This window comes from Aristolochia californica, unplaced genomic scaffold, assembly GCF_029961685.1.
Source record: "Aristolochia californica isolate CCGP_79_NKW_82.1479 unplaced genomic scaffold, dmAriCali1.0.hap1 SCAF_7, whole genome shotgun sequence".
NCBI classification, from domain to species: domain Eukaryota; kingdom Viridiplantae; phylum Streptophyta; class Magnoliopsida; order Piperales; family Aristolochiaceae; genus Aristolochia; species Aristolochia californica.
The window spans coordinates 30,110,475-30,123,535 of NW_027182268.1; the positions used below are offsets into that span (position 1 = coordinate 30,110,475).

General features: G+C 35.7%; 1 protein-coding gene across 1 annotated transcript; it reads right to left on the reverse strand.

Moving 5' to 3' along the window:
- Nucleotides 1-9,401: 9,401 nt before the first annotated feature.
- On the reverse strand, nucleotides 9,402-10,928 carry LOC137937619 (uncharacterized). Its single transcript, XM_068782720.1, has 2 exons — nucleotides 10,828-10,928; nucleotides 9,402-10,749 (listed from the first exon to the last, which is right to left on the reverse strand). The coding sequence occupies exon 2, from the start codon at nucleotides 10,727-10,729 to the stop codon at nucleotides 9,797-9,799; it is 933 nt and encodes a 310-aa protein (XP_068638821.1). The 5' UTR covers nucleotides 10,730-10,749; nucleotides 10,828-10,928; the 3' UTR covers nucleotides 9,402-9,796.
- Nucleotides 10,929-13,061: the final 2,133 nt, after the last annotated feature.

Genomic DNA, 13,061 nt, shown 5'->3' on the forward strand with positions numbered 1-13,061 from the left:
AATCTTTCCGTACTGAGCCTCAACTTTGCACTTATTATGGCCATCAGAACCACCTTGTGGCATCATGCTAGAAACTTCATGGCAAACCTGATTGGGCCACAGCTAACCCAATCTCGGTTAACGTTGAGAAAAAGGAAGATAAGGCTGAATCATCATCTAAAAATGTGAGTCTTACGGCTGAGGACTATGCTGCATTTCAGAAAATGAAGTCCTTCATGGAATCATCTATTCCCTCATCATCTACTACTGCCACTACTATTGCCTCAAGTATGCTTTCTTCCTCTTCTTCCTCTTCCTCTTGGATCATCGACTCCGGGTCCTCCGAACATCTATTAGGTAACAAACACTTGTTGCAGTCCTTATCTCCTTGTTATCCTCATAAATTCGTTACTATTGCTGATGGTACCCAAACCAAGGTCCTTGGTAAAGGTTCCTCCTCTCTTACTTCATCTATTCCCCTTCAAGATGTTTTGTTTGTTCCTCAATTTCCTTTAAATTTGCTCTCGATTAGTCAATTGACCAAATAATTAAATTTCTTTATCACCTTCTCACCGTCTTCTTGTGTCTTTCAGGATCTCACCACGAAGTGGGTAATTGGTGGCGGTCATGAAAAGGGGGGTTTGTACTACTTCACTCTTCCACCATTAGCTGCATTATCGTTCACTACATCTGAGGCCCAACTTTGGCACAACCGACTTGGTCATCCGTCTACCCCTTTACTTCATTCTTTGGTTCCATCTTTAAAAAGACTTTCTAATTTCAATTGTGAGGTTCGTCAATTAAGTAAACATGTCAGGTGTACATATTCTCCTCGTCTTACAACTATAAGTATTGCTCCATTTGAGCTAATACATTCTGATGTATGGGGTCCTTTATGTGTCTCAAATATTTCTCAAGTTAAATATTTTGTCATTTTTGTTGATGATTTTACTCGAGTGACTTGGTTATATTTATTTAAAGAGCGCTCCAAAATTCTTCCTTTGTTTCAAAATTTTCATGCTATGGTCTTGACATAATTTGGGAAGAAAATTCAAACCCTTAGATATGATAATGCTAAGGAATACATGTCTCATGACTTCAAATCATTTTGTGAGAGTAATGGGCTTATTCATCAAACATCATGTGCCTATACTCCTCAACAAAATGGTGTTGCTGAAAGGAAGAATCATCATCTTCTTGAAGTTGTTTGGGGCCTCCTCTACTCCATGAAGGTACCCTATTTCTATTGGCCTCATGCTATACTTACAGCATGATTTCTCATTAATAGGTTACCTTCATCAGTCCTTCATCATAAGACTCCTTACTCTGTGTTATTTAATGGTGAAGATCCTTTTTCTCTTCCTTTGAAAGTGTCTGGATGTACATGTTTTGTTCATGTTACATCCCCACATAAAAATTAACTTGATCCTCGGTCTATGAGGTGCATTTTTTGGGGGTATTCTCGCACCCAGAAAGGTTATATCTATTACAATCCTACCCTTCGGAGGATGTTTATCTCTAGGGATGTGACTTTCTTTGAGGACACCCCCTTCTACTCCTCCCATGATGCTCCTCTAGGATGGACTTGTCCTTCTACTACTCCTTGTCCGTTTGTGCCATTCAATCTTGAAGTGGATCCATCCCTTGATGCACCGATTGTACCTTCACCTGTGGAGTTGTCGGATCCACCCGAGGTAAGTCCTTCTCCTCCTATGTATGGTCCTGAATTTGATACTCGGTCTATTGCTTTAAGAAAAGAACATCGCTCCTGTACTACTTCGCATCCTATCTCAAATTTTATGTCTCACCATCGCTTGTCTTCCGAGTGTTTTCAGTTTCTTGCGTCCCTTTCTTCTACTTCAGTTCCACAGTCGTATCAGGAGGCCCTGAGACCTCCAGGATGGAAGGTGGCTATGGATGAAGAAATGCACACCTTATACGAAAACCAAACTTGGTACTTAACATCACTCCCAAAAGGTAAAAGACCGATTGGCTATCGATGGGTTTTTTCGGTGAAACATAATCCGGATGGATTAGTTGCTCGTCTCAAAGCTCGACTGGTTGCTAAGGGCTATACGTAGTGCTATGGGATAAATTATGAGGAGACCTTCTCTCCTGTTGCAAAATTTAATTCGGTACGCATCAACTTATCTATTGCTACTAACTCCTCATGGCTCGTCTATCAGTTGGATGTTAAAAATGCTTTTTTAAATGGTGATATCAGTGTGGAAATTTATATGGTTCAACCACCTGGTTATGTGGTTGAGGGGGAGTCAGTATGCCGGTTAAAAAAGTCTTTATATGGTCTTAAGCAGTCCCCTCGGGCTTGGTTTGATAAATTTAGTCAAACTCTCCTACGATTTGGTTTTCATTGGTGCTCAGTTGATCATTCCGTATATTATAAAGATACGATCAAAGGGAAAATATTATTGGCCGTATACGTGGATGATATTAGCTTAATCGTTGATGATGCTTTGAGCATACAAGAGGTGAAGCAGATGATATGTCAGGAATTCAAGACTAAAGACCTTGGCATGCTTAAATATTTTTTGGGTAAAGAAGTTCTTCAATCCAAACATGGGATAATATTGTCTCAAAGGAAATATGTCTTGGATCTCCTTGAAGAAACATGAATGAAGGGTTGTAGACCAATTGACACACCTATGGATACAAATGTAAAATTATGTGCCACAAATGAAGAAGATATTGAAATTGGCAAATATCAAAGACTTGTGGGAAAACTGATTTATCTCACGGTAACTAGGCCAGACATATCATATGTTGGAAGTGTGATGAGTCAATTCATGCACAAACCACAAATTACCCACTGGCAGGCTTGAGATAGAATATTACGTTATCTAAAAGGAGCTCCAGGAAGAGGATTATTATATAAAAAATATGGGCACTTCAACATAGAAGGCTTCTCAGATGTAGATTGGGCTGGATCTCTTGATGATAGAAAATCTACATCGGGATATTGTACTCTGGTTGGGGGAAACTTGGTTACATGGAAAAGTAAGAAGCAAAGTTTGGTTGCAAGATCTAGCGCCAAAGCAGAATACAGAGCTATGGCCCATACGGTTAGTGAACTTTTATGGGTCAGGACCCTTCTTACTAAACTAGGTTTTTATAAAAAGTGGTTCATGAATCTGCATTGTGATAATCAAGCAGCCATTCATATCACTTCAAATCCAGTTTTTCATGAAAGAACTAAACATATTGAGGTGGATTGTCATTTTATACGGGAGAAGTTTCAAGTAGGAATAATCTCTCTCAAACATGTGTCATCTCAAGAGCAAGTAACTGATATTCTCACTAAACCCATTACATCTAAAATCCTATCGTTTATATGTGGCAAGTTGGGTATTTATGATGTTTTTTCTCCTCTAGCTTGAGGGGGAGTGTTGGAAGATGGGCTCAAGCCCACGGCTCAAGACAAGAAGCCCACACATCAAAGAAGTGGCATATGTGTAAAATATGGTACTTTCCATAAAGATGGCATAGAAGTGTAAATATGTATTCCTTTTATGTCTTTTGTTTTATCAAGTTGTAGCCCTAAGGGCATTGTAAAACTATAAATAAAGGCATTGGCTAAGAGGTAGGGGATTGAAGCACTCTCCTCTCTTTCCACAAATTCGTTCAGCCCTCATTTTTCTTTTTGACACAACCCTCTTCTCCCTTAATCCAAACTCTCTCCTTCACGTTCTTCTTCTCTTCTCCTCCTCTCTTCTTCTTTTTCTTCTTTCTTGTTGATCTAAAGTTCATTTCATGAGACCCTAAATTCTACAAAACTGAAATAAATAAAGTAAATTAAAGAAAGATAATTAAAATAATAATGTTATTGTGTGCATAACAAGACCTCTGGATCTTGAAAAGTATCTATGGAGTTTGTCACCTAGCTTTGTCATATACATCTCCTAAAAATATCATAAATCTTTTGAAGACTATGAGGAGTGAAATACAATTTAAAATTGGTCTTCCAAATAACCCTTATTGTATCCTAGCACAAAGTTATTTGCAAGTGATTCTTCCATATTGTTTATTAGCCAACTAGTAACCAAAATGTCTTCCTTCAGCCACTTGTGATAGGAAAAATCATCTTCAGTAATAGGTGGTTGAGTTTAAGTGTTCAACTAGGTCTCTTGTAATCAAGAAGCTTTTTATTTATGGTGACAAAGATGAATAATTGCTTAGACCATTGAGTGGAAAGTAGAAATCCTCAAAAGATCACGATTACAAAAAATGGCATATGATGATGAATAAGATGATGTATTTGACATTTCAGCCATTTTAATCAGCCAAAGAAAGACTACTTTATAATAATCAAGGGAATGTTGAATAAAAGACAACAACTTATGAAGGCGAGTGAGGAGCAAGGATCACCTCTAGATTAATATCTAGTAATCGAGTGCTGAAATTATACTCTTATAGATGACTTACACAACCAGCCTTTTCATAATCCAACAAACATGAAGGATGGATTAACAAGAGACTTAGAAAAAATTGACTAGAGTAAATATTACTGGAAACTCCTGCAAAAATATTGACTTGAAGGCTGAAAAACAACTTAAAATAAGGAAGTTGCTTCAACAATTTCAGCAAACCCCAACTTAGAGTTTCATGAACTTTAAGAGTCAAGTAAACTTTCAAATCGAAGATTCTTAGCCCAACACATAATGGAGTTATTTATTTTATATGAGGGAATTTTTTGCATCAATTTAAGGGCTTAATGAAAGATATTTCAATAATCCCTAAATTAGACAAACATGCAGCCTTTGTTCACAAAAATGCACAATGTTTTTAGAAAAAAATTGCTTTTTTTGGACGTACAATTTAGAGACTCAAAGCCGACTCTTGAAGGACAAAAAAACACAGATGATAGAGATGACTAGACCTAAATTGATTGAGAGTTATGCAAGAAATTTTTTAGTAACTTCATCCTTCAAAGCCAGAACTTGGATGTCTTCTAACAAGCTTAACTTGACTTGGAACAACGTGTTTTAAAACCCCAGAACCTTTGCTTTGACTTCACTTGACTGACCATTTAGGCAGGCTATTGCTCAACCTTATAACCTATTAACTTTTCTTCTCAATTTTCAATGTGGGACTATTTTCCACTCAAAACTCCAACTCATGTCTAGGCTTACACATAACGGGCTAGAGACGCACGCATAAACCCTCTAACGAGATACACAGACTACATCATAGAGTCCACAACACACAGACTCCTACCTTATGGAGCCCACAAAACACAAATTCCTACCTCATGGTGTCAACAACATACAGAAAACCTAAGGAGCATAAATTGGGCTTTGTCCTCCACACTCGACCGACTCTGATATCATATTAGATTCTATGGTTTCATGTTTGAGAAGTTTTGGGTTGAAGAGGAAAAGAAGAAGCAAAAGAGAGAAGAAGAGAGAGAAGAGGAGAATTCATGTGGAAGAGAGGAGATGTTTAGGTCAAAGAGAGAAACTCAGCCTAACAAAGACCAACACCCTCCCAACAAAGTGAAACAAGTACACCCAGCCTATCAAAACAAAGTTCTCCATGGTCACCATTGAAGGATTTGAACTTGATGTCCATGTTGTCAACAACCTAGGTCTCTTCAATTGTTGAGTTGGTCATTATGGACCATTTTTGTAAAGAATGAACAAAAGCAAATAGTAGGGTTGTAAATGGATCTGGATATTGTTCGGATCTGACTCCCCCAAGTCTTAAAGATTGGATACTATTCAAAATACAGTTCAGGCAATACTAGACAGTGCAATAAGATATTCAAAATCAGTTCTAAAAAAATCAGTTCTTAAAAAATCAGTTCTAAATCGGAATGGAATCAAAATATTTGGATCCATTAAATATCCACATTCAAAATATGAGCTATCATATTTATATCTAATGGTGCATATGAGCTATTGTGTGACTTTTACCCTAATCCTCTCTTTTAGAAACACTCTCATGAAGCATTCCTCACTTCTCCCACTCTCTTCTTTGTTGAGGCATGCATCAGCTCTTGACAATGGCTACTCTCTTCTCCCCACTCCCACCCCTCCTACCAACAAGTAGACTCCCTCACTCTTTTTTTTTCCTCTTTAATTTATGCAGCTATGATTCTTCTCTCTTTCTCTTTCATTTTTGCAACTATTCATTATTACATTTTCCCATATAGTTTAGGAGTAAACTAGAAAAAGAGTTATATCAAGCGGTTGAAGAGGAAGAGTTGAAAGTTGAAGCAAAGATCCAAGTAGAAGGAAGTTTTCCATTTGTATTTTGGGGAAAATTAGTCCCTTTGTTTTTTGTCTTCATGCTGGTGAATATAGTAGAGATATTTTACTTGATAAGTTTGATATCATGCGACCTTGGGAAGATGATTTGAAATTATCTTTTGAAGGAAAAGAGATTGAGATTGAGATTGAGTAGGAAAGAATTTATGATCGTTAGATCTTTTCATTTGGTAAGTTTGCTATCATGCTACTTTATAAAGATTTTCAAATGGTCTTTTCAATTAAAAGAAATAGAGATTGACTAGGAGAAAATTTATCATCATTTCCCCTTTGTAAACCCTCACAATTTCACTCCGTCTTTGGAATTTCTTCATTTTTTATAAAACCAAGCTAGTATTTGATCCATTTTGTATATAAGATTTTATTTGTTTTAATTATGCTCTTAGGTATTTTGGCTTCAAATCGGCTTTAAATAGGGTATTTTAATTATATTATTTTATATTTATGTAAAGATTAGCTAAAAATTTTAAAAAATAAGTACTTCAACAAAATCCTCAAATATTTATGGTTGGCTTCCACACACTAGTCAAGAGTTTGCCCACAGATAACACAAGTGTGTTCAGCAGATTAGGAAAGAAATGAATAGAACTGCAAAAAAGGAGGAAAGATACTATAAGTGCCATGGTTCAGAGACAAAGAGGTCTCCGTGCTTGGATTTGTGCGGTCAGACTACAAGGATCATCTTCTTCTTTTTAGTTCAAGGGGAAGAAAGGAGAAAAGCCTTTGATTCATCAGTCCATTTTGAAACAATGATATTTTTTTACCGGTGAACCAGATGCCGTTATTGAGCTAAATAAAATTAAAGAGGATACCTTGGACCGCCTAAGCCACTCCAACCAGCTTCTGTTGACAAAAATAATAGTAATAAATAATTCATTCTTTAATGCACAAGTTTTCACAATCCATCTCTTCCCAATAGATATCATATCTCTGAAAATAAAATGTTCTTGACAACGAACTTCAATCTAATTTCTTAACTCCGCCACAGCTAAGTGGGAAGTGGGAAGGTTTACTAGCGGAGACATGCTATTGGCATAGAGTTTAGATTGAAGGGTTACTAGCTGGACGAAGTAACTGAAAGCTTCCGCCAAAAGCATATAACTTTTTTTCTTAAAGATCTTAAGAAACTGATCTGTGAGAGGGCTGTGAGAGGGAATATTCTGCAAAAGACACATCAAGAAACCTTCTGAGCTTTTTGGAGAATATGGCCAGGAGAGATGCCCGAATTCTCTGGACACAATGAAAAGCTGATTCTCAACTAATGTTACTATTGTACTTGCTCAGCAGAAGCTTCCCTCATGGCGCAAAACTTTACTTCAACAGCATGACTTGTTTTTATCATACACCACAATCTAGGAGGTTTTTGACATACTTTCTGATTTAAGGCAGAAAAAGATTCTCCACTACTAGTTAGTTCACCGGTAAATAGTTCTGAAGACCATAGTATATAGCATCTCATAAAGCACACACTTTTGCTTCAGCAAGACATAGTTTTACAAAACTAGATTTTTTATCAGCCCAGGAAGCTCCATGGTTTGCTTAATGTTTCACAGAGGGTCTTTCCTTCTATCCCACATTTTCTTTATCACACAATAACCACTGCACACTGTTAAACATCATAAACAAGATAAGTAATACAAATTGCTTGTAAATTGATACTCCTTTCAGTAAGCATGATTTTTACCACAATATCCGCTAAGCTGGTAACCTGTCCGACCTCATTTTCCCCTCATCATGTTGGTGGTATCAAAAAGACCCAAATACAAAACCAGATGCATAACATGACAGGATAAATTATGCCCGAAGACGAATTAGAAATGTAAAAATAATCATGTCAATGTTCTCAACACCTTAAAAGGTAACAGATGAACTTATAAAAAGCCTCTATTTACACAATAGCTCTCTGACCAAGCAATCTACAGTTGAATGGTACCTCCCTCTGTCTTTGGCAGAAAACCTGGTAAACAATGTCCAGTTGGAAAAGCAATTTGCTAGTCCAAGCACTGAAGGGCACACGGTCTGATCTCACACGCCCTGCACTTGATTTCATGGACAATGAAGGAGGCGGTTTCGATCTCCTTCATCGGCAACAGAAGAGGTGGTAGGGCCCCCCCTTCTTCCCCTTCTTTTTGCTTTGACTGGAGCTGCCATGGTCTAAAATAGGGGAGAGGGCTCTTCCCTCCCTCTGTGTGTGTGTGTGTGTGTGTGTGCACGCGTGCAAGCAAACATGGGTATGAGTGTTGTGTGTGTGTGCCTATGCACACGAATTTATGTGTTTGTGTGAGAGAGGGTGCACTCTCACCTCCCCTTCATTTTTGTGTCATATGAAGGGCACATGACATCGGATAACATGCCCCTGCCACTCAGTGATAGGTTGGACCAACAAATTGCTAGTCCAACCACACTAACAAATCTCATCTCACTACCACATGAATAATTGTAGTAAGAAAATGCAAAATAGATGATTCCCATTCCACCATTGAAAAAAAAAAAAAAACCACCAGAAACAAAGTCTCCCATAGGGAGAACACATGAAACAAATGCCCAAACAATACATCAAATTCTTAGCATGCACTACCGGTAGTGGAGTTTGACCAATAGTAGCAAAAATTAATACTGAATACTGTTAGATTAGTACATGGAAGAGAATTCGCCATTTAAGATTTCAAAGATAGTAGCTAATGTTTTCAACATGCTTTGACTGAATAGGGTTCCAGTTTCTTTATTACAGCATTCTGCAGGTAGATGAAATTTACTGTAAAGAAAAGCAGATGAAAATAGATTGACATGCAATACAAACATTAAATTGGCTGATATTAGAACATGAAGGCAGGACTTAACAATGTAGAGAAAATTCAGAGTTAGGTTTGGCGCGTTAAGAGTCCATGCACAAAAACATTCAAATGAAATCAGAAAGATATAGATCAACGTGCTTTAAAAGCTTGCAAATGGAGCAAGGAACTTAATGATAAACATGCTTTATACAAGAATTATTATTTGACACATCAAGCTGAACGTAAACACTGATCAGGAGAAGCAGTCATGTAAGTTTTATTTTTATTTTTTTGGAACTTATTCAGGATCATGTAACTTGAAAAACAATCATTCATGTAATACACCCATTCATGGTATACAGGAAACTGTTATCATCACTTTCTTTGGATAATATGCTTTAGAACGACAAAGTTATCTCACAAAAATTGGCGATTTTGATTAGCTACCAAAATGTTGGCTAACAGAGTTGAATATACATTCCAATGACATGAAAGAAATCCTATCGTAAGAATTTAGAACATCCAAGGAAGTCCACATTCAATAATTCCATCCAAGAATCCCAAGCTCTGAAATTATTCTTAGGATAATTTCAATCAGCTGAGGTAAAAAATAATGTGTAACAATAATAAAGAAAAATATTGAGGAGCAACAAACAAGATTCTACATGTATAGTAAAGAAGAAAAAATCTGAAAAAAAAAGGACAAGCTAAGCCCTTATAAGTATGTTATTCACTATAATAAGCCACTGAGCTCACCCATCAATGAGAACCAAAACCATTCATTCCTTCCACTGGTATGACAACCTTCTCTGTACTCCCATTTTCAGCTACCACAATCTCATCTTCCTCATCGGAGTCCAAGGTGAACTGCCCTCGACTCTCAAATTGCCTTAATTCTTCACTGATGGGCTTATAAGTCGTGTAATCCCTTGAATTCCTCTCCCTGTCCCCAGACCCGAAAGACCAATACACTCCCACAACCAAAATCACAAGGAATGCAAGATGGCAGTTAAACTGTAACGTGGCGATCGCCATACTTCGGTGGGCGTCGGCATGGCTTTTGCACTTAATTGTATAATTCCCCCTGCTCTTTTCCCGCAAGGCGCAACCATGAGTCATTAGATTAGTGTAGAAGGAAAAACCCATCTGCACGAGCCAGGTGCCTTGCAGGAGCAGACCCGCCGCACGTCCCAAACGTGGGTAGGGCGATTTCGGCGATTTAAAAGCGAGGAGGGTTGAAGAAAAACAAACAATTATAGGCACGATTAGAAGATCGTAGTAGCGGTTCTCGAGGCCGGTGGGGTCCTTCCGTTGGAGGTAAAATAATAAGAATTCCTGCCCAAAAGCGAAGAGAACGACTAGATCAAGAATTTCGGTGGGTAGGGGGAGAAGATGGGTGAATTTAGTGGTGACAATTCCTGCGATTGAGTATAGCAGGAACAGGGAAGCAACGGCGATTACTTGGAGTTGCAGTGGAACGCCGATATGATCGGAGGAGTGCGAGGAATCGATAACCGAGATTGAAGCGTTGACGATGAAAAAGAAAGAAAGAAGGAAGGCAAGCAAGTGGCTGAAGCAGGAGGGAGTTGCCTTCTTGTTGAGGGTCAAAGAGGGTACTGTTAACGAGACAGCTTCCCAGGCGCCAATTAGCACGAATCCAAGGCCGGCCAAGCAGAAACCAAGGAATCCCATCTTCAGTTCGTCTCTGGTTTCTGTTAGGTGAGAGAGAGAAATCAGGGATTTGGGCTGATGGGGAAGATGAGATATGAGTTTTATTTTATGGTTCTTACCAACATCTCCTGGTCGGACTGCTTTGAATGCCTCGATTCAGGTCGTCTCTTCCCCAGTTCTTTCTTCTGACCTTCGACAGTCAACAACGGGCTGCCCCTCTGAGAGAATCCGAAAAGGATTATTTTAACATCCAATTCTAACCCCGACGATTCTACCTGGCCGGCGGACGATGCTAGCGAGAAGCACGTGCAGTTCACGAGGAAGAAAAAACTGTTATTATTTCGTATAGATTAAAGATCTAGTAATTTTTATACATTAAAGTTCTCGTTAAATAAAATATTAAACTAAGTAATAAAGTATAAATAAAATTATATATTTAATTAACTAATAATTTTTTGGAACAGTAATTATTTGAATTCAGGTTAAGACTTATTTCACAAAGGTTTTAATTTCAGTGATAATTCAAAACAATAAGAAGCCCCTACATGGGTAAACAGTAATAAAGATGAAGGATTTTAAATTTTATAATCAAGAACAAATAGAAAACCCCATCTAACTAGAACTATTATAGACAATTAGATGATAGGTCAAGAGCTCAAGAAGAAAGAAGAACAAGAAAAAATGTATTAAAGTTTAAATACCAAAGCTTTGCAACAGTAAGGTAAAACCATTTGGACTAATAACATCTCAGATATTTTATTAAACATTTAAATTATATTTATCATATATACTAGTAATTTTTTTATTATCATTGTAGATTTGATTACCAACAATCCACGACTTTTCAAAATACATTTTTATGTAGCCAATACAACAACAAATGGAATATATAAGTCTATGTACATATCAATTATCTCAATAGATAGAAATATATATACATATATAGAGGGGATATACAAATAAATTTCTCGGCTGAACTATTTTGAAGATACTTTTATGATCAGACATACACATGGGATTGAATAACCTCTGCCAAATACTAAAAAAAAAATTAGGAAGATCAATTTGATCAACCTTAGGAATTCAAGTACCAACATCATATACATTTTTTGCTCAATTCAGACTTATTTCCATTAAAAAAATAAAAAATAAAGCCACTTAATTAATAAAATAAATAAATATTAATTGACATTTTAAAAAATATTTTAAATATATTAAATTAATTAATTAAAAAAATTTAATACTAAAATTTATTTAACAATATAAATCAGGAAAATAAAGTACATTATTAAATAAAATTTTAAAACTAAAAACTAAAATTAACAATGGCCAATGAAAATATAAGAAAGTGGAAAAGAAAGATAAATACGTAGATAAGAAAATAATAAAAAAATTATAAAAATTAATTAATTAATTAAGAAAAATAATTTGTACCATTTTTATTCTGTCAGAATAATAATTTTAAATGGTAAGTTAAATAATTTAATAAAAATAAAATAATTAGATATCAATAACTAAAATAATTAATAAAAAGAAAAGGTAATAAATAATTGAATAGGTAAATAATATATTTTTATCAGAAACATTAAAAAAATTAAAACACAAATTTTAATAAAAAAATATTAATAAATAGTATAGTAAACTCATAAGTAGTAATATTATTAACTTAAATATTAATAATAAATTTTAAAATAAAAAATAACAAAATTAAGCTAATATAATTAAAATATTATTAATTAATAAATTTAAATCGGATTTAAAAAGACAAATATGATTTTATTTTGTCAAAAATAGTAAAAAAGAATTAAAATAAGTAATAAAGAGTATAAAGGTGAAATAATAAGTAATTAAAAAGGTAAGATCATATATTTAGTTTAGAAAGTTCATACGACGTCAATATCAAGGACCTCACTATGGCGTAGAGGGTCATCTTGGAGATTGGACCCATGTCCTCCCAGTGTACTTTTGAATGCTATTACTTGTAATTACTTTTACCTTGAATCATTGTAATTTTTACACAATTTTGTAAAAATTGCACATCATATATAGTATGGCCGTAGCCACTTTTTTATATTACTTTTTTTTTCAATTCTTTATCTTTTTGAGTATGACAAAAAGGAGGAGAAAATGGGAGCTTGAATATAAAATCTTAGGCACACAAAATACTAAAATTGATGCTTAAAAAGATCTAATTAAAATATGCAAAGATTAAGGGGGAGCATATGCTGAATTCGAACAATCAATTTCACTCCAACCCATAGGGACGTGTATATATATTTTTTCTTCCAAGTTAGGTTTTATCATTATAAAAAAAGGGGGAGATTATTGACCGTAGGTTTACTCCTATGTTGCT